The 21,488-nt window shown below is 32.7% G+C and overlaps 1 protein-coding gene across 1 annotated transcript; it reads left to right on the plus strand.

Annotated features, from left to right (window-relative positions):
* Positions 1 to 8,683: 8,683 nt before the first annotated feature.
* Positions 8,684 to 11,520, plus strand: LOC133871768 (patellin-3-like). Its single transcript, XM_062309189.1, has 4 exons — positions 8,684 to 10,199; positions 10,354 to 10,478; positions 10,616 to 10,757; positions 10,865 to 11,520. The coding sequence occupies exons 1-4, from the start codon at positions 8,901 to 8,903 to the stop codon at positions 11,117 to 11,119; spliced, it is 1,821 nt and encodes a 606-aa protein (XP_062165173.1). The 5' UTR covers positions 8,684 to 8,900; the 3' UTR covers positions 11,120 to 11,520.
* Positions 11,521 to 21,488: the final 9,968 nt, after the last annotated feature.

Consider the following 21,488-nt stretch of genomic DNA (forward strand, 5'->3'; position numbering starts at 1 on the left):
TCTTCCTCTTTCTCTTTTTTTTTGCTTTAAGAAAGATAAAACCTATTAAATAAAATATGAAGGATAAAGTTCTTTATATATATATATATATATATATATATAAGTCTGCAAGGATTGAATTGCTTTGATTTTATCTTCGTTTATTTCTTTTAGGGCCAAGAGATAAGTACTTGACTACTTGGTTATAACTATCTACTAATTTCTTTGTCTTTGAAAAGTTCACCGAAATTACATTAAAATTCCATATATATATATATATATAGACGTGTGGGAGTTGAACTTCTAGAGTTAAGTACTTGGTAATTATCTGCTTATAACTTCTTAATTAATTTGTCCTTGAAAGTCAACTGATCGAAATTACATTAAAATTTCATATTTGCTTTCTTTGTTAATGCTTTTCACATGCATGATGCATGTTTTTTGTTTGAAAAAAAAATGTTTTGATGTGAATATAATTTTAATATCTTTTTTTTTTTTGTTTTGGGTTGTTTATTAATATATTTATTTTGAAAAATCAAAAAGCGTTAACAAACAAAGCCATGGCGTGGCCTGCTACATTTTGTCGATCCCTATCGCGTGGAAAATTCATTACATTTTAATGTGTTTGAAATTTTGGCCCCTTTACAAGATTGATAGTCACAGCATATAAACATCTAGATTAACAAAGTTGAAAGTACAACAACAATCTTTTTCATATTTCAGAAATTTGCGGTTTAAGTTTTTCTACTTAATTTAAAGCTAGCTACTGACTGATTTGGATTTGAGGAAATGCATGGTTCTCTACACAAACAATGGATGGCCTGCAATAAATAATCGGTGGGTAATGTAGAAATTAAGAAACTACCAAACAAGCTAGTTGGCAGAATATAGCTAGAGGGGGTGCCAAATTAATTCAGTGACAGTCTATTCTTAGATTCCATGCATAAGTTTATTATCAAAAAATTTGGTGTAATGTCACTTTCATATGATTTTCCTAACACCAAGGGGGGAAAACCCTTCCATTTTTGGCCGGTTGTGGATGAGCATGGAGTCTTGAGTGTTCTTAGGAGTATTACAATTTTTATTATATTCTCTTAATTACAATTTACGAATTGACCATGTCAATTTAGGACTGAAATTATTTGACTTAATCCGCAAACCTGATATGAAATTAGCAGGTTAAGGTTGAGGGATTAGAAATTGGAGTTAAGTGGTTTGACTCGTTTAATTGAATGAGTTATCTTAGGGTTGACCTATATATATAATCTTATATTCGTGTCTCGACATGACCCGGACCCAACACGCAACCTTTAGGGATGACAAATTTTTACACGAAATTACCGAGTTACGGTTGATGGGTCTGACCCGTTTAATTAAATGAATTGGGTTAGGATTGACTTATACGATCTTATACACTTGCCTCGACACGACCCGATCGAACCCAGCAAGCGAACTCGAATTGTCACCTTTACATAAATCACAAAAATATAAATTGTCACTTGACTTAATAAGAAGTCAGAAATAAAAATTGTATTACTTCAAACATTTTCCAAAAGTTTTATAATGAACAGCCGAAATGCATCCTCTAATATATCTTCAAGCACAAATTTTACATTGCCCTTTGGTTAAGAAAGATGAAGAAGCCCCAAACCATGCACAGCATCGATTAGGTTTTGCTTGGGAATGACTCTTTTGGGTCAATGGATTTATTTGTTGATTGTTAGAATAATAGGAAAGAAAAGATAATGCTATAGAGATATTAAATATAAAATGAAAAGGGAATAAATAAATGAAGAACAAGGATTTTACGTGGTTCGGTCTATGACTTATGTCCACAAAATAAAGTCCAAATGGCTGCATTATGCTTTTATTCATCGACGAGTGTACAATAGAAAATGTTTTATTTATAGAGCTTATATATAAAATATAATCCTAATCAAATCCCTTAATTTAGAATGATTCAATATCATCAAATCCATAAATTCAAGATGATCTAATATTTATCAAAGGCAATACAATTCTCATCAAATCCCTAATTTTAGTAATCCAAATATATTCTAACATAATCCTGGTGGCGGTTGAGATTCTTTCCATAAAAAGTGTTTCAGCAATGCTTCTCAACTGGCTAATAATGGCAGAAGAACCTTTGAATCCGTTTATAGTTACAACTGATTATAATGAATCCAGCAGATAATTAAGGCTAATTGCCTCCTATGCTTTGCTATATATGAACAGTCTTCCAAGTACAATAGTATATTTTAGCAAAATATTTTAGTAAATGTTAGCAAAATATTTGACTCCTACTAGTTAAAATAAAATAAGATATATGTGAAACAAGCATAAGTTTAGAAAGAGAAAGATAATGTTGATACCGTGCATAATAATAATGAATAATATGAAATTGAAAAATAGAGAAAGTAAGAGAAACTTAAGACTTCGGCAACGTACTTACGTTCATAGAAGTGCGGCTATATTTCAGTATTTGATTTAGGATTACAGCATAACATATTTGTATGAAAACTCTTCTGTATGGACAAATATGAAAAACTTCAAAATACATTGTACCGTACCATGGGGGCGTTGCCCTCACACCCCCGCAACCTATTCATCCCCAAGTCTACATAAACTTAAATTACGCCCACTAGGCCAGTTGTCTCAGCTCAGCTCCGCTCCGACAACTGGCATCTATACTAGCATATCGTATTACTCTTTATGCCTGAAAGAATATGAGATACTTATTCCAACAGAGAATATAAGAGAGTTGAAGTTATTCAATTTTAGAGGCTTATGTATGCCGTTCTAATATCGAATAGGGTTACAATTCGATTATATTGACTTATTTGATAATACAATAAAAATGTCTGTTTACAGGCCTTATAAATGTTCAACATAAGGAATATAAATCTCTTGATAATAATGATTAAATTTTAACATTGTTACATGATCAAATTCCGATATCATTTGATAAGAATGACACGATTTAAGTATAATAGGAAATCCTATGGATTTGAGCATGCACCATCCAAAATGCTTTTATAGTTCCTGTTTAATTCTTTCTTTTTTTTCTTAGACCATGATTGTTTATTATTTTCACTCTGATATAAAATTCTTTGGTCAAGGAGCATTAAAGTTGGTTTATAATGTATAAACTTATTAGTAGGCAATTGAGTTGTTTACGGTAGGTCGATTGTAGTGTGTCGATGTATAAATATAAGATTATATAAATCAATTTTAACTCGATCTATTTATTAATTAAATAGGTTATACTCTTTAATTTTGTGTTAAATTTTGCCGATCGTGTAAAAAATTGTCAATTTTAATTTGTACTTTATTTTTATGTGAGAGATTGTTCTTAGTTTTGCTCTCAACAAGTCCAATTCATTTGTATGTACGAAATTAACAACCCTGGTTTTTGTAATCAGCAACTGTTTTCATCTTCTTTCTCATTATAACCATTTATTCATTATCAATTTCCCCAACAATTCCATCTATTCCATTCACTCTTTATAGAAACTGGTGTCTTATCGAAGTAAAAGATATTTGAACAGAAGCATCTATTAATTATTCCATGATGATGATGACAATGATTTTATGGCCTAGCCAAAACAACGAGACGATATGATGTGGATTGATTTTTGTGACATTCTTTTCTTTTCTTTATTATTATTATTATTTTTTTCCTCTAGGCAATGAGGAAAAGGGAGATTGCAATTGGATATTTCTTAATGTTAATCCTAATGAAAGAGAGAATTGGAGATGAATCGAGAATACTTCCTATAAAATTCAGTTTGCAACCTGATAGCGTTGACTTGTTGATGGCCAGAGTGATTATTTTCTAAATGTTACGTGGTTGTAAAATCATAGGTATCATCTATGATATAAGATTATGTAGGATGATAATTTAAGTTCGTTTAAATATGTGATAACTGGTACATGTGTTACCTTTTTAAGGGTGGTAACGTGGACCACGCCTCATGTTTTCAAGGAGTAATTCAATCGGCTGGAGATCACGCCTCATGAAGCGGAGGTCACTAGTTTGAATTCCCACTCCCCCCTCTTGTGTGGACATGTCAAAAAAAAAAGGTGGTAACGTGGACGGCTTGTAAAATAAAATAAAGTAAAAAGTAAAAAAAAAAAAAAAAAAAAAAAAACCATAATCTAGATGGAAGTATCAAGTAGGTATTTTCATTAACGATAGGTTCTACCTTAGATATCCACATTAGCGCCAACTATTTGAATCTATGTGGTTATTGCTGTTATTATCCGCAAATAGGTAATGAGCCTATTTTAAAAATAATTTTGACTAATTTTTAGTTTATTGGGCTTGTTTTGAAAATATAATGCAACACCGAAATATGTAGAAACAAGGAAAATAAAATAAAATGAGATGATGGATACAATCTCAAAATATTAATAGTAATCAATGTTCACAAGAAATACCCTTATGTTTTTTATCCATGATTCAATGAGCATAACAATCAAGCTAGCGCGCACACCCAAAAAAAAATTACAAATCTAACATAAAAAAATAAAATAATATTACAAATTCATAACATAAAAAAACATAAATTATCTAAATATAACACATTCATATATATTGATGTGTTATGTTGAATATATTAACTATAATATACACAAAAATACATATTATATATAAAGGGTATTAACCACATTTGGATACTCAAAACAGCTATTCACATCCGCACATGCGAGTAATGATTTTTGCTAACTGCATTCGCATGTGCAGATAATAAATACAGGCGGTTAATATCTGCCTACATGTATACCCTTACTACCTATGATACTTTTTGAAACATAAGCAACCGAAAACCCATTTGTAATCTTTTCCCTTCACCTTAAATTTGCATAAAGAAAAGGAAAACTAAGATTAAATAAAAGACTCTTTTGACAATGGTCTAAAGTGTTTTTTGCGTAATTTTTGAGAGTTTGAAATCCTAGGAAGGAAAAAAGGGTTGGACGGTGCACTACGTGCGCTTTATAATTTCATTTTTAGTTAGTAACTTATTTTTGAAGCTTTTTTTATTTTATTTTTACATGTCCACACAAGAAAGGGAGGGAGGATTCGAACTAGTGACCTCCGTTTCGTGAGACGTGGTATAGGAATAGGACAATCAAGATTAAGCAAGCTAAATTTAAATTTCACAGATATAATAATTTATAACTTTATATGTTATTGCATAGTAAATATATTGTCACATTATTTAAAAGGTTTTAATGATTAATCAAAAAATAAATAAAAGGTTTTAATGGCGTGGCACCGTATATTATTACATGCAACAAAATAAATTTCACTTGAATTAATTGAGAGGATTCTGATCTCAAAATTATCCTATAATATTTTTTTTAAAAATAAAAAATAAAAAATAACTTTCATTACAATTTGAGACCCAAATGGCCAAAACCCTACAATACTAGTGTGACGGTCTTAAACAATTATTATTTTTTTAATAGTGATTAATCCAAAAATTAATTAAGACGATTACATCAACCTTACAAAATAAAAAGTGTGATTCTTAAGATTATTTATTTATAAAATATCTGAGTATTGAATATCAGTAAGGAAAAAAAAAAAAAAAAAGCTTTCAAAATGCCACTAGCACGTTACGTTACGTCCGTTTTCCACAGTTGACCTATTTTTTTATTTTCTTATATAATGCTTTTTATGATTATTTAATTTTTTTTTTTTTTTTTATTCAAATAGAAAGAAAATGACAGCAAGGAAAAACCAGCCAACAGCTTTGGCTTGCTTTACAGGACAAAGGACAAGGCGGCGTGGGCACATTATGTTCCTTAAAAAGACAAAAATGGCCTCAAACCCTGACATCCGTTCCGACAAAGCCTGTCTGCGCCGGCCGGCTTTTTACGGCGGACGATAGGGTCAAGGTTATATAGCATACGGAGATTACGAAATCTTACAAATCAGGATCGTAATCTTCTGACAGTCTGTCCCGAGGAAACGAAGCTGCTGTAGTGACACGTGTCCAAGGTGAGAGACGCGTTGGGGGTCCGGTGGCCGGTAATGGTCCAGCATTAATAGTGTATATGTGATTATTCCTTTTGACAGCTAATGTCAGAGGATTTTGTTATGTGGGATTGAGGAATAAAATCCAGTTTTTGTGTATTTTTATTTTCTGCCTTGCCTTGAAGTTGTGCCGCCCATTGTTTTGAAGGATGAAGAACACAAGAAAGAAAGAAAAAAATAAATAAATAATTGATAAATAATTTTATAAGAAAAGGACGGCTTATAGTCTTCTCGATTGTGGATCTTAAATTGACATTCTCATAGTTAATGGCAAAAATTTGTGTGCATGCGTTGGTTTCAAATATCGTAAATGTATTGGTATAAGATTATATAAGTTAATTATAATATGATTTATTTAATTAAATGAGTCAGACTCTTCGATCTCAATCTATTAATTTTGTGCTGGATTTGCGTCAAATTCATAGATCGTATAAAAAATTGATATTCCTAAATATTCAGTGCCGAGTCATAGCTAGGTATAAAATAATTAAATAAATCAAACGCTTCAATCTTAATCCTCTAATTTGGTGTTCGAAAACTTGAATTTCTAAAAAATTTGAACAACTTAATGACAAAGAAAAATCGTCCTGTCTATTAATAAGTCAAACTAAAGACAATTGCAACCTTATTACTCTTATTATATTTACTAAAAATAAAAGTAATTGAGTGATGTTATTATAAGGAGCCCTCATTCTTCTTATATATTTTGCGATCAAATTAATCGTCATTTTAAAGTCATATTAATTTTAAAACGACTCAAAGAAAATATAAGTTCTCCTAATAACATTACACTCTCGATAATGTTATAATGTAAGTTGTACGTGTGCTGGCGTGGCATAATTTTTTCCCATTTCCCAAAATCCTCGGAGTTATCTTTTAAGATTTTTAGGAATATTAAAAAAGCGAAAACTTCACTTGACGGTTAAACCCTCTAAAGTTTCCTTACTTTTACAATCTGAGCAAAATTAAAATACTTTCAATATTTAGCATATTGAAATTTTAATTTTTTTGCAAAATCACCCGGTTATAGTTTGGGGGTTAAATCATATGGACAAAAGGGTAAAATAACCCTGTAAATTTTATAAAATTACAAAATTACCTGGAATTATAATAATAATAATAATTATTATTTGAAAAAAAAAAAAGAGAGAGGATATTTTAAGGACTTTTCACCTCTCAATTAAAATTTAACAAAAAAATCATATCAAAATGGTGAAATTGAAATTATTTTAAAGTTCGATATATTAAATTGAGAGTTTTTGAATTTTGGAGAAAGATTATTAAAAAATAAAAAATAAAAAAATCAAAGAATTAAGTGAAGTTCCTCTTTAAAAGAATTACTCTATTTAGTTGCATTTAAGGAAAGAGAATTAAGATCGATGCTCGTGGGCATTGGGATTTCTCCAATTTCCTTTGATCACAGAGGTTGTTATCCATATTTCCCTCACTTAATTAGGAAATTATTTTTCTCTAAACAGACAAAAATTCCCTTAATCAAATTGCATAATCCCGCAATATATAACATTTTCAAAACAATTAATCATGGCATCAAATTAATATTTACCCAAATCAACCAACACTCCTAGCTTGGTTCCCAAGAATAAGCAGCTACCTTAATCGATAAGATTTGCGAAGATGTTAAGGAATATTTAGTTTATACCGTCGGTTTATATTTTGAGAAATGAAAAATAAATCAAATAATTTATATTTTGAAAAATAAAAGAAAAACTACAGTTTATATACCATTTTTTTTTCTTTATCATTTTCGATTTAACTTTTAATTACTTTTATATCACACAACTTTATGCACATTAAAAAATAAACAATACATATATTTTTAAGATAATAAATAATTCCTACATGATGTTTAGTAATAAATAAATAAATATACAGAATATATTGATAAGAAGACAACTGTATATTCGTTTTTTTTTTTTTTTTTTTCTTCCTTCTACGCAATGATAAAGAGACCCATATCGTATATTAGTTAATTAAACATCTTTATTTATTTGAGGGAAATAGCTTTTGGTTTATTTTTGCACATTTATTCAAATTGAATTACGAGACCAAACAAACTTGTATGTTTGTTAATGTATTTTATTTACCAGATTTATTTATTTATTTATTTTTAAAGTGTTCCGTTAAAGAATTTTTTTTTTTTTTTTTTATGTTTTGAGTTTTTTGTTTGTGAGTAATAATATTTAATAGATTGTTTTCTTTTAAAAATTAAAATGCCACTAAAATTAACATTTTTTTTTCTTTTAAAAATATTAATTTTATAACAGTCTACTAAATATTAATAAACATGGCATTAAAATTAGAATTGGAATGAATCGTTTTGAATTAAAAGCCTTTAGGTAGCTTTTAAAGAGTAGGGTAAATGCAAAATAGACATCCCTCCAATTATGCCGAGATTATGTAAATAACATTTTGAATTGAAAAATAAGAAATAAAACATGAGAAACTTCCTAATTTCAGTTGAGAAAAATAAAAGGCAATGATTGTTGAGAGCAATGAGAGGGGAATAAATTAAAATATATTTTACCAAAATTGGACAGGAGTTGTGTAGGGAAGGGTGGACGGGGTCCCACAAAGACACAAAGTGGTGTACTAGCTGGCAGAACTGGTCTGACAGACTGGTTCTTCCCATATGCATCAACAACCGTCGCCTCCATTTCTCAAAAATCACAGCCCCCCTTCTTTTAAGCCCTTCCACTGTCCCCCAACAACCTCTGTTCTTTTATATACACACTCACAAGCATAAAGCCTAAAAGCCCAAGAACAGGCACGCAGTTTGTCTGTCTGTTTGTCTCTCTATCTATCTCTCTCTCTCAAGCAATAACACAAACACAAAGAGAGTCTTCCTTGCTCTTTGTTCATGGCCGAGGAACACCAAAAGCCAGCGACGGAGGAGGTTGTGGTGGAGAAACCCACCACGGAGAAAGGGCCGCCGGTTCCGGAACCGGAGCCGGAGCCGGAGAAGCCGGGTCCGGTTGAGGAAGTAGTAGAGGAGCCGAAGAAGCCCAAGGCCGAGGGGGAGGTGAAGATTACCGAATCGGTGTCTTTCAAGGAAGAGACCTACGTGGTTGGGGAGCTCCCGGAGGCGCAAAGGAAGGCCCTTGAGGAGTTGAGGCAACTCGTCCAAGAGGCCCTCAACAAGCACGAGTTCACGGCTCCTCCGCCACCGCCCAAAGAAGAAGAGAAAAAGGAGGAGAAGAAGGAGGAGGAAGAGAAGGCTCCTCCTGCTTCTTCTTCTGCCGCGGAAGAACCGGAATCCTCCAAGACTGAAGAGAAACCTGAAGAACCTCCCAAGGCGGAGGAGTACTCTGTGACTGCACCGGCTGTGGAAGTAAAAGAAGAAGAGCCTCCCAAGGTTGAAGCAAAAGAAAAAGAGGTTGCTACTGAGGTGGTTGAAGCGAGAGAAGAAGAGAAGGCTCCACCGCCGCCACCACCACCCGCTGAGGTTATTGCTGAGGAGGTGGTCGAGAAAGTGACCGCCACCGATGAGACTGCGGAGGCAATCAAAGAGACCATAGTCGTCGAGGTCTCTGCTCCACCTCCGGCCACAACAACAGAGCCAGAGGCCCCACCAGCTGAGACTAAGGCTACGGAAGAAGCTGAGTCGAAAGTAGAAGAAGTGGAGGTCCCAGCGCTGCCTCCGCCTCCGCCTGAGGAGGTTTCAATCTGGGGAATTCGGCTTCTTCATGACGAGCGAAGCGATGTGATCCTCTTGAAGTTCCTGAGAGCCAGGGACTTCAAGGTCAAGGACGCCCTGACCATGCTCAAGAACACGGTCCGCTGGCGCAAGGAGTTCGGAATCGATGCCCTTCTCGAGGAAGACCATGGAAATCACTGGGACAAGGTGGTGTTCACACATGGGCATGACAAAGAAGGCCACCCCGTGTGCTACAACGTCTTCAGCGAGTTCCAGAGCAAGGAGTTGTATCAGAATTCCTTTTCCACTGAAGAGAAGCGCGAGAAGTTCCTCAAGTGGAGGATTCAGTTCTTGGAGAGGAGCAGTAGGAAGCTTGATTTCAGTCCTACTGGGATCTCCACCATTGTTCAGGTCAACGATTTGAAGAACTCCTTCGGAATCCACAAGAGGGAGCTCTGGCAGGTCACCAAGCAGGCCGTTCACTTGTTTCAGGATAACTACCCTGAATTCCTAGCCAAACAGGTATTTGATCCTTTATTTTTTTAATGGAGTGATTGATAATTTGATACGATCTATAAACCAAAAAAATAAAATAAATCAAGAATCCCATTTACTTTTGTTGTAAATTAAATTTGTGCTTTGATCTTGTTTAATTATGGGTTTTGGGTTATTGAAGGTGTTTATCAACGTCCCATGGTGGTACCTTGCATACAATAAGATGATTAGTCCTTTCCTGACACAAAGGACCAAGAGCAAGTTTGTATTTGCAGGCCCATCAAAATCTGCTGAGACCCTTTTCAAGTAAGTCTTAATTCATTTATTTCTTCTCTCTTATGTTACTCGATCAATGATTAAATGGCTCTCCATAATTTTTTTTTTCACTTCTTAATGCTTGAATCGTTTGGTGTGTGTATGTTTGGATGTTGTTAATTAAACAGATATATAGCACCTGAGCAAGTACCAGTTCAGTATGGTGGGCTGAAGAAGGAGGATGAACAGGAATTCACCAGTGCTGATCCTGTTACAGAGGTTACAATCAAGCCGGCATCCAAGCACACCATTGTATTGCCTGTTTCTGAGGTAGGCTGCCAACCTTTGATCAAATAAAGAAACAAATTTGATTAATGAAAATTAATGTTACAATCAGTTGTATATGTTATATGATATGGGAATTGTTGAATTTGTAGACTGGCCTGCTGGTTTGGGAAGTCAGAGTGGTGGGTTGGGATGTGAGCCATGGAGCTGAATTTGTGCCGAGTGCTGAGGGCGGGTACACGGTGATTGTACAGAAATCAAGGAAGATTACCCCATCTGATGAAACAGTAATCTCCAACAGCTTCAAAGTAGGTGAGGAAGGCAAGGTGGTGCTTTCCTTTGATAACCAAACCTCCAAGAAGAAGAAGCTCCTGTACAGGTCTAAGACCAAACCCTACTCTGATTAAAAGCTCAAATAATAAGCAGTGCCTTTGTGGTCTGTGGGTGTAAATTTCCAGTCATTTGGGAGGCATGCATTAAATTGCAGGGCTGGGTTCTTTGTTTTTTTAATACAGGGTTTATTTTTTGTTCTTTCTGTCAAAACTTAATTTTGTTTGGAAATTTAAAATGTGGGGGTCGGGGGATTTATTTATATGTTCTTTCTATTAGTTTGTTGGGATTTTTTGTTATTTGGCTTTGGAGTGTAAACCATTAATGTTGAAAAAACAGCCAGGGATGCATGAGATAGAGACACATTTGTGGTACATATGTTTGGGGAATGGACATGTGTATGGACTGTGGACAGAAACTTTGTACTACTCTTGATTTTGTGTCTGTAAAATTTGTGTAAATTTGGTGTATTTCTTTATTGCTTGGTCTACCTATGTTAACTGATTGATCATTTGTCATTCTCTTTCTGTCTCTTACCTCCCTAATGGTTTAATAAACATGGGCATAGTTGTAAGTTTTATATTTGTCTGGTTTAAGGAGAAGTAATGCTATAATGCCACTCTTCACACTTATTTTACAACAGATGTGGTTTGCATTAAGTGACTTTTTCATGTTAGCTAATTAAAAAAAAATCACTCAAACATGTCATGTCACTCTGTCGGTGTGAAATGAGTGATAAATGGGTTTGAAGAGAGTAGTATTATTTTTTAAAGAGAAATAACAAATTTATATGTTAACCAGTTGCGTATCACTCTGGTTTCGCATTGGGAAAATGAGTAAGTCCACGTAGAGTGAATGATTTATAAAGATAGTTGTAGGTGTTAAGTCTCAAAATGCTTATTTATTATGTGAAACTAAGCTTATAAGTAATTTTTTTTTAAAAAAAAAAAAACTTCAAATTGGCTGCTTAATTGATTGCTTTTTAAAGTGATAACGTAGATGTGGCTAGGGCTTTTCTTGAATGTTACAAATTGAAAATGTCTAAAAGCAACAAGTGCAACTCTCGGAGGAGTTGTACTGGTTATGGAGGGGTACCCGAGGGGTGGAATTAAAATTAGAGGGGCAAAATTAAAAACGAGTTTTTTAGGAGAAAAAATTAATTTTGGAGGGCTTATTTTATAAAAATCAAATAGTTTAGAGGAAGTTTTAAAATGTTAACATACAAGAAATGGATTCCAACAAACAAAGTTTTAAGACATTTGATCGCTACGTGGAACCCAAAAAACAGAACAAGACAAATATATATATATATATATATATATATATATAACAAATAACATGTGTTATTATTAATACTGAAAAAGTCCGAAGGCATACATCTTGAGAACAGAGAGATAAGACCTCCCTACACTCTAAGCCAGAAGAATCTGACTTAAAAAACAGTTGCTTAGGCAGAAATACAAACCCTACAAGAACAATATTTGAGCCTCTCTTTACAATAACTCACACTCTAAAAAGAAAATAGGGTTGATCTAGCTACAAGCCAACAGATATTTCAGTAAAATTTGAGCAATACAAAAGCATATTGTGACTGGAGAAACAAAGAAAAAACATAAAACAAACATAAAAACCCAATTTCAATCGGCGGTAGGGATTGTCTTTGTCGAAAATTGGCGCATGTCTTCCAAAAGACAACGGACATGCATAGATCTGACATCAAAATTATAAATGAAGGTGAAAGTCCGGCCATGCACTCCGTCAATGACATAGACCAGATCAGCCTCTCCCTTACCAGTTGTCTTGAAGCTTCCTGCCTGAACAAAAGAAAAGAAAACAGAAAAGCAAACAAACATAAACCACCATAGCCCTGAGAGGGCTAGGGGGAGATCAACCACCACCGGATCTACCGAGGGAAACAAAGCTCCACAACCCTAATAGTTGGGATAGACCTAACATTCATTGGTTCACATTAGAGAGAGACAAAAAACACTCCATAGCCCTAAAAAGGCTAAGAGGTAACTACCACTGGGAGGAGCCGATGAAATTTTTTCAAAGAAACCAACTCTCTCTGAAGGAGAAAACGAGAGCTTCAGAGAGAGAGAGAGAGGCGGCTAATTGAATTAACTAAGACAAAAATATTAACAAACGGTTCAAAACATAAGAAAGACGCATCTCAAAACACAAAAAGAAATGAAAATAAAGACACTTGAGTGATTGATTGAGCCACATTTCTTGTTCATTAATTTTTAACTTGAGTTTGATGTTGATGTTGTAAAAGGTAATGGTAAAAATAAACTATTGTAATCAATGGGATTGGGGTAAAAACTCAAACTTATAGAGTGGTCAGAATTCCAAGTTAAAACTAATATGTTTCTGTTTCTAGCTTTAAGTTTGGCCTCTTGGAGTACTTATTATATTTGGTTGATTCCTTCATAGCATAGTGATCAAGTTTGGTTGCTAATCATTTTCCCCGCCATATTAATTAAGGACGTGATTGATTGTGGCTCTTACACTCAATCAATTAGCAGGGTCAAACCCTGATTATGCTTTTTTTTTAATTCATAAGGCCGAAGGACCTGCCATTTACGTCACAATTCACACCCGGCTAACCAAAACTTATTTTGGCAAGTTGACATGCAAATTTGAGGGAATAAACACCCTCGTACGGCAAGTGTTTTTAACCCAAAAAAAAAAAAAAAAATCATTATCTTCTCCCGATAAAAAATAATTAATAATTTTTTTAATAAAATAATAAAAGTTGGTAGATAAAATAGAGAGTATGATGTACGCGCTTTAGAAAAGTTGGAAGTTCAAAAATAGAAAAATGTAATTTATTTTTTTTTTTAGCTAAATGGAGTGCAAATTTGTTGAGCCGAATTTTGAATATTCATCTTCTAATTATATCTAGACGATTAGAATTCTTTACAATTGACCGTCCTAATTACACGCAGTCCTAAGATAATGATGAGAACATCCAAATTGCAAGGTGTCCTTATCCCTATGAAGATGATGAGAGATACTTGGATTCATGTTGAGACCTCACAATCGTTTTGGTGACATCTTTTTCCATTTAAAAAATAAATAAATAAATAAATGAAGTTCCAAATGACCCCATCATTTGCATTATTTATTTATTTATTTATTTATCTTTCTTCTCCATGTCTATCCTGGTCTCACTATTACAAACCAAATGTTTGAACCTGCTGTGATAACTATTGTCGTTTTCCTAGTTATGATAAGGGTCCCCCTAGTCTGATTGATGTCAATGGTATGCACCAAAAGAGAAGGAGACATGTTGAAGGAAAAAAAAAAAAAAAAAATTGATATTCATTTTGTAAAGTAATTTCCAAGCCATGTTTGGTAAAGTCATGAGAAATTCAGGAAGGTTAAATGTGGCTAAAGGGTTTGGCTTGAGTCCGATTCTAGTTGGAATTAGATTCATTGTAATTGAGACGTGTTAGGAAATGAATTCTATTTTTTAGATACAATGAGAAGTAAAAACTAATAAAGGAAAAGCAAACAATCACAAACCACAAAGGATTACGTCTACCGAGTCAAAGAAATGTTTAACTATTTCTTGAGAAACAATACAAGGAAGCGTCAATCCAACACGGAACTCTAAAAATATATGTGCCTATAAGGCCTATCGGCCCAAGCCTCCGCTCCATGAAAAAAAAAAAAACAAAAAAAAAAAAAATCTAATGCTTCCAACTTCAATCTGGTTCGAACAAACTGGGTTGGATATAGACTAAGCTCCACATAGCCTAACAAGATGTGTGGTCCTCATAGAGTTCTGTCAATACACTTAAAATACGTCATGTAAATCGGTGTGAAACGAAGACCAAGAATAAGACTAACTCAAATGAATAAAGAGGGATAAAAATTGGGAAATAAACAAAATTGAAAGAGTGTGGTCCTCCTGCATGACCTCATCCATATGATATGTATTAATGTATAGGCTCAAGTTGATAAGGGCAGGAACCCAATGCCCTATTTTGGTCCCTAGTATCTGGAATTTCTCTTTTGGTTGAAAAGGAATTTATGAGAAGCAAGGATGGAGCCAAGTACACATGTGTGTCGAAACTGGAACACTCACTTCCTTCAACTGATCATCACGAACCTGGGATACAAACAAAAGCATGTGGGACATGATCAAGTACAACAAGAGCAACAGTTTATATATATATATATATATATATATACCCATTTTGAGATGAAAAATGTTAAGATATTAAAGTTTTTATTAAAAGATAGGTACTAATTAAGATGATGTGGAATTTATTCATTAGAGATTATCAAAAAAATTAATAAAAAAGAATACTGCAAGTACCAATAAATAAATTTCACATAATTCTAGTAATCATCTCTTGGTAAAAGATTTGGTATCTCTAGCGTTTCTCTTTTGAGCTACCTTCCTGAGCATGTTAAAATATGCAGTATTCGTACATCATGTACACCTCATGCAAATTAATATTAAGGGTAGCAACATAATTAAGGAAGCTTAGGAAATCAAGGATGAAGGGCATATGCCAAATTATCAATTAATTTTTTTTTTTTAATCAATCAAATTTTAATTGTTCATTAAGCTTCTTATAATTGATTACCATATGGACTTTTCCTCCTTTGGCTTCGCTACAATTTCTTACCATGAAAGTTATTGGGTTGTTATCTAAGAAGCAAAGTCAAAGAAAGAATTATGTAGGAGAATGACATTTGAATTATTCTATTGAGATCGAGGTAGTAACTTTAGTTATTTGTTGTAATTAAGCTTTTATTCTCTGAAATATTGATTATATATCATCTTTTTCCAGGAAATTAAGATCCTCTAGATCTTACTTTTGAAAATATCATCTTTTTATTACTATTTTTTTTTTTTTTTACCATATTCATGTTTTTTTCACCCTTCCTGGTTGATTATATATCCGATGCATTTGATATATATTGGGTTAATTCAGGTCAATCCGAATTGACATGAACCCGATTACACAAAATTTTAACTCGTTAATTTTATATTAGATTTACCAATTATGCCAAAAATTGTCCGCCTTAATCTGATATACGTACATAGCCAGATTTATTTGAAATGCATGGAGTGAGATAAGAGTACTCATGGAAGCCACGTTCTCTCTTCCCTGCCTGGCTGCCTCCCTCCCTTTCATAATTGAAGCCATGGCAGCAATTATACTCCAGCCGGCCATGTATCGTGTGAGCCATGTTGCTTGTCTCGCTACCCACGTTGCCTACCAATATAGTGAAATGCTTCTAGTCCTCCAGCTAGGCTTTGTTTGATAACACCTTTTTTTTTTCTTTTTTTCTTTTTTTTTCTTTTTTTTTAAAAAAATTATAGTAAAAAATAAATCAAAACATAGAATACTTAAATTTTGGAATTTTTTTATTATTGTTTTGATTTTTTTCGGTGGTGAGGTAGCAATGATGTGGGCCAAAAAAGGAAGGAGGGTAGGGAAAACAGAGATAGTGAAAGGGAAATGTCATAGTGAACGAGGATGCCTTTGCATGTGCATTGTCGTTAATGTCTACCTACAAACAGTATCTCAGATGCTTGCATGTGTATGTGTTGGTTGGGTTGTCTTTTGTCTTTTTTCCTTTTCTTTTATTTATTTATTTTTTTTATTTTTATAAGTAAATACATCAAAGAGAGGAGTTCCGAAAGCAAAATGCAACTTTCTACTTTAAAATAACTAACCAAAAATAATAATAATTCAATTTTCTACTTTAATTCTATATTTATTTTTCAATATAACTTCAACAAATTCTCTATTGTTGGTACAGTTTCCGGTATGGTGTGAATTTGCACACTCTTCTAATGTTCTAGGGACCCTTCCGGGGATCCCGCTCAGATGCCTAAGTTAGCTTCTTTGAGAAAATAATGTTCTATGCATGAAATTGAGTCTTAGTTTATACTGGGGTATGGGCCTATTTATAGGCAAAGGGGTGGAGTCAAAGCTGGTTTAGAATTCCTGCTCCTTGTCGATCTAGAACTGCTGTTAGAGTTCTAATCGAGATCTAGAATTGATGTCAGAGTTCTAATCGGACTTTGATCTTTTATTAGACTTCTAATCTGATATCTTCTTAGACTTCTGATCTGATCATTCTTCTTTTTTGATTGGACCATAAGTCTTATCCCAATTCTACCAGAGATAGGACTACTGATCAAACTATACTTGGGCTAATTAGAGTCTTCTCACAATTTACCGAGATAACTAATACCTGATTTCCCTGAAGTAGTTACTAAATGTCTATCTCTTTCTTGGATCGGGTTGATTGAAATTTATCTCCAACATCTATTATATTCTTGGGAACTCAATTGTCCGGCTTAGTCCAATTCTTAATCATTTCATCATACATCTTTAATGCATTCTCATGTTGCACACGCGGTAATTTGCTTGTTTGGAATGAAGTAAGGGTATATAAGCGGTTACAGTTAATGATTATTATCTTTAACTGCAACCGTCTTAGGTGGTTATCAAATTTTAGTAACCACAACTGCAACACTTTAGACAATTAGTAGTTATAAAACTCAAAACTGCATCGCATAACCATTTTTTAAATATGGGCCTACCTTGGGCATCTTTTTGGGGCATCTTTTAAATGGTTAAAGATTAAAAAAAAAAAAAAAAAAATGCTTTGTTTTTATATATAGTAAGTACCCATTCAATGTTAACCAAAATAAATAAATAAACAGATATCAATTAAAAAAATATTGTAGTATGCAATCAAATAAAAAACAAATTACTATAATTTCTTATAAACACGTTTCATTACAGAAAAATAATTCACAAAATTAACTATAAATAAAATTAATTTACTGACGGGAAAAAAAAATCATAAAATGAGCAATATTATTACGAAATTATCAATATTCAATAACAATGACTTCTACTACTTCCTTATATTCAATCTTCTAAAGTTTTTTTATTTATTTATTAATCATGAGATTTTTATGGTATAAAAGTTAGTTTATAAAATATGTTCGGCAAATAAAAAAAAAAAAGAGAGAAGATAATAAGAAAATAATTAGACCAAGTTTCAATAAACCTTAATGTTAGAAGCCTCTTTAATGGCAACAATATTAACTGATATGCTAACTGCTGCTGGCCAGCCCAGGAATTTGGGGAAAGGCTAAGGTGACGTGGCGTGGGTTTATCCTCTATAAGACTATAACGTTCTTACTTAGGCTTGTGGCGGGCCTGGTTCAGGGAATTGATCCATGGGCCTAGGGCATATAAATGGGTAAACTTAAACCCATTTATTAATGAAAAATAATCCCTAAACTGTTTACAGTCGATATTAAAATAGAGAAAAATTGCACCGTTAGTCCATGTGGTATACCATAATTATTTTTCACTCCCTATGGTTTAAAAAGTTCATGAGAGATCCCTGTGATATGTAATAACTACAAATCGATCCCTGGCGTCAAATTCTATTAAATTTTTAACAAATTCCGTCAAATGCCACGCCAGCGCCACGTGTCGTTATCTTATTGGTGACACGTGGCGCTGACATGTCTAATCTTAATAAAAAAATAAATAAAAATACTTATTTTTTTAAAAAAATTAAAATTAAAAAAAAAAAACAAAAACAAAAACAAAAATGGGAAAGGGGGTGGCCGCCAGCCACCCCCGGCCACTCGGGGTGGCCTCGCGCCACCCCCATTGGCCTCTGGGGGTGGCCGCGCGCCACCCCCATTGGCTGGGGGTGGCTGGGCCACCCCTTTCCCATTTTTGTTTTTTTTTTTTTTTTTAAAAAAAATTTTTAATTTTTTTAAAAAAATAAGTATTTTTATTTATTTTTTAATAAATTTTTATTTTTTTTTTATTAAGATGAACACGTGTTGCTGATGTGTAGGGCTAATAGATTCCGTCAAAATTGTAGACGGAAAATCGACCTAGGGAGTAATACGTAATTATTGCATACCACAAGGATCTCTCATGAACTTTTTAAACCATAGAAAGTGAAAAATAATTATGGCATACTACAGGGACCAACGATGCAATTTTCCCTTAAAATAGTCTTCAATTTTTAAATGTATTAAAGTGACCCATCAAACTATCAAAGTGTGCCAAAAATAACACTTTTATTGAAATATTCCTACAGCTATATCTCATTAAAAAAAATAATAAAACCTTAAAGTCATCCCTTCAGATATTTTTTTTAGTTTTTAATTTTTTTAATATTTTAATTATTTTCTTTGATTTTATATGACAAGTGACAAAAGTATTATAGGAATATAATTAAAAATTTGCCTTTTTGACACGCTTTGGTAATTTGATAAATCATTTTAGTACACTTAAAAATTCAAGAGACTATTTTAAAATTGATTGATAATTCATAAGGCTTTTTTATATTTTTTTCCTTTATTAATCTAATAAAAGTAAAGCATTTTTGGAAGTTAATTAATTATTATATCATTTAGAGCCATCATATTAACTTTGGAACAAAAGAAACATAATCTATTGAATAATACTTTATTTTTAATACTCCCAAGTCCCAAATTACAAAAATTAGGTAAAATCAAACAAATTATCTAGTTCCTTCTAAGGTTATTTTGTTTTATTTGTATCTTGTCTTGTTTCTTCAATTCCTTGAAAAGCAAAAGATAAAGCAAGACAAAACCGAACATGACATCCATGTCCGAAGACATGATTTCTTTTTAATGATTCCAAGAGGTTTAATAAATATGGTCCGGCTAATTTGACAGCTGAAAATGACAAGGTATCCGACCAACTTTTCCTCTTGTTTGCCCATTATTGTTTTTTTTTTTTTTGGTTGACATGGACGTCCACATAAGAGGGGAGGGAGATTCGAACTAGTGACCTCCGTTTCATGAGGCGTGGTCTCCAGCCGATTGAGCTACTTCTTGGAGACATGCTTGCCCATTATTGGATTGCATGCTATACGACGCAATTTATTACCATTTTTTTCTAACCGGAAAATTGCAAGTGTCTGTAATTTCAATCCTCATGTGTTAGTTGAAACAAAGGGTAAATGATAAAATTAGGGTTCGAATTTAATACTTATGTTCTAATATTATGGTAAATCACTGATTATACTAGAAGATTCAATTTATTAAAAAAATAATTAATTTAATCGGTTAACTAATATTTTAACAAATAAAGACATGATATTAGTTGATTAACTTATTAAATCATTTTAGTTTAATGTAATCGACGAAAATGTTGAGTCTAGTGTTAAAAAACAAAAACACTAAAGTCAAATTAAGCCTAGCCATGGGAGGTGCTATCTCACCTTCCATTAAAAGTATCACCTTTATCTTCCTTCCTTTTTCGATGGTCATCCATATTGGACCTAATTTTTTAGCCCAAGCTCATCTCTGAGGACAGATTTGAAGCTCGGGCCTTGCCTTTTTTAGTCCGATCTAGGGCAGTAATCGAACCAAGTCGAGTCGAGTATTGAATGTTCAAGTTCGGTTTGTTTAGTTTTTTTTTAACACGAGTCGAGTTCGAACTTATCACCGAACTAGATAGTATGTTCAAGCTCTGTTCATTTATTTTTCGAATGAACTCGAGCTTGTTCACGAATTACTCAATTAATTTAATTATTCCATATAAAATAAATGTCTTGGTTGTTTAATTTTTTTAAAAAAATAAAAAAATTAATACTAATTATTAGTTATTTTTTTAATAATGGTTAAGATTTATTTTTGAGTAATTAGAAAAATTAACTCAAGTCTTAAATCATCTAATCTCAATTTTACGTATTTATACAAAAAAGGCATTTATATCTATATTCAGACTCACAGTTACAATAATTTAACTTATATCTATTACATTACAAAGAACATTTTTTTTTAAAAAAAAAAAAAAATACTTAACATGTTCTCATTACAAAGTTAAAACTAATATTATAAAAATAATAAAAGTAAAGTTATACGAGCTTATACGAATCGAATCGAACCTAAATTTATGTGAGTGTGAATTTTTTGTTCAAACTTTGTTTATTTAATAAACAAATTGATCTCGAGCCGAGTCCAAACATGTTCGCAAGTAGTTCTCTTCGCTTACCGTCATGGTGATCACGTCTAGCTAAAACAAAGAAAAAAGGATGAGCTTTTTTTTGTGAAATAAACACATCTCATCTACTGTTTAGTGTTCTTTGCATTTATTTTAAATAAAACAATTAATAAACAGTAGATGGTACGTGAAGTCTTAATAGTGAGAAATGTAAGATAATTCCAAGACAAAAATTGACATTTCATGGAGTATTAATAGTCAGAAATGTAAGTCATGATGAAGGTCAAAGAAGATTTAGTTTTCTAATTGGAATTTCAGTTTAGTTCTTGAATTTTTAATTTTGACAATTAAATTTATTGTTTTTCTTTAATTTCAATTAGGTATCTTCATCAACTTAACGTCTAATTAAAAAACAGTATGCCCTATCAGACCAATCAATTAACGTAATTATGTC

This window comes from Alnus glutinosa, chromosome 6 (genome assembly GCF_958979055.1).
Source record: "Alnus glutinosa chromosome 6, dhAlnGlut1.1, whole genome shotgun sequence".
Taxonomy (NCBI): Eukaryota; Viridiplantae; Streptophyta; class Magnoliopsida; order Fagales; family Betulaceae; genus Alnus; species Alnus glutinosa.

Excerpts from the sequence above, each read along its gene's own strand:
- LOC133871768 (XM_062309189.1), top strand. The coding sequence starts at position 8,901 with ATGGCCGAGGAACACCAAAAGCCAGCGACGGAGGAGGTTGTGGTGGAG. Across the intron at positions 10,200-10,353 it reads CTGAATTCCTAGCCAAACAG|GTGTTTATCAACGTCCCATG; the intron begins GTATTTGATCCT and ends GGGTTATTGAAG. Across the intron at positions 10,758-10,864 it reads TTGTATTGCCTGTTTCTGAG|ACTGGCCTGCTGGTTTGGGA; the intron begins GTAGGCTGCCAA and ends TTGAATTTGTAG.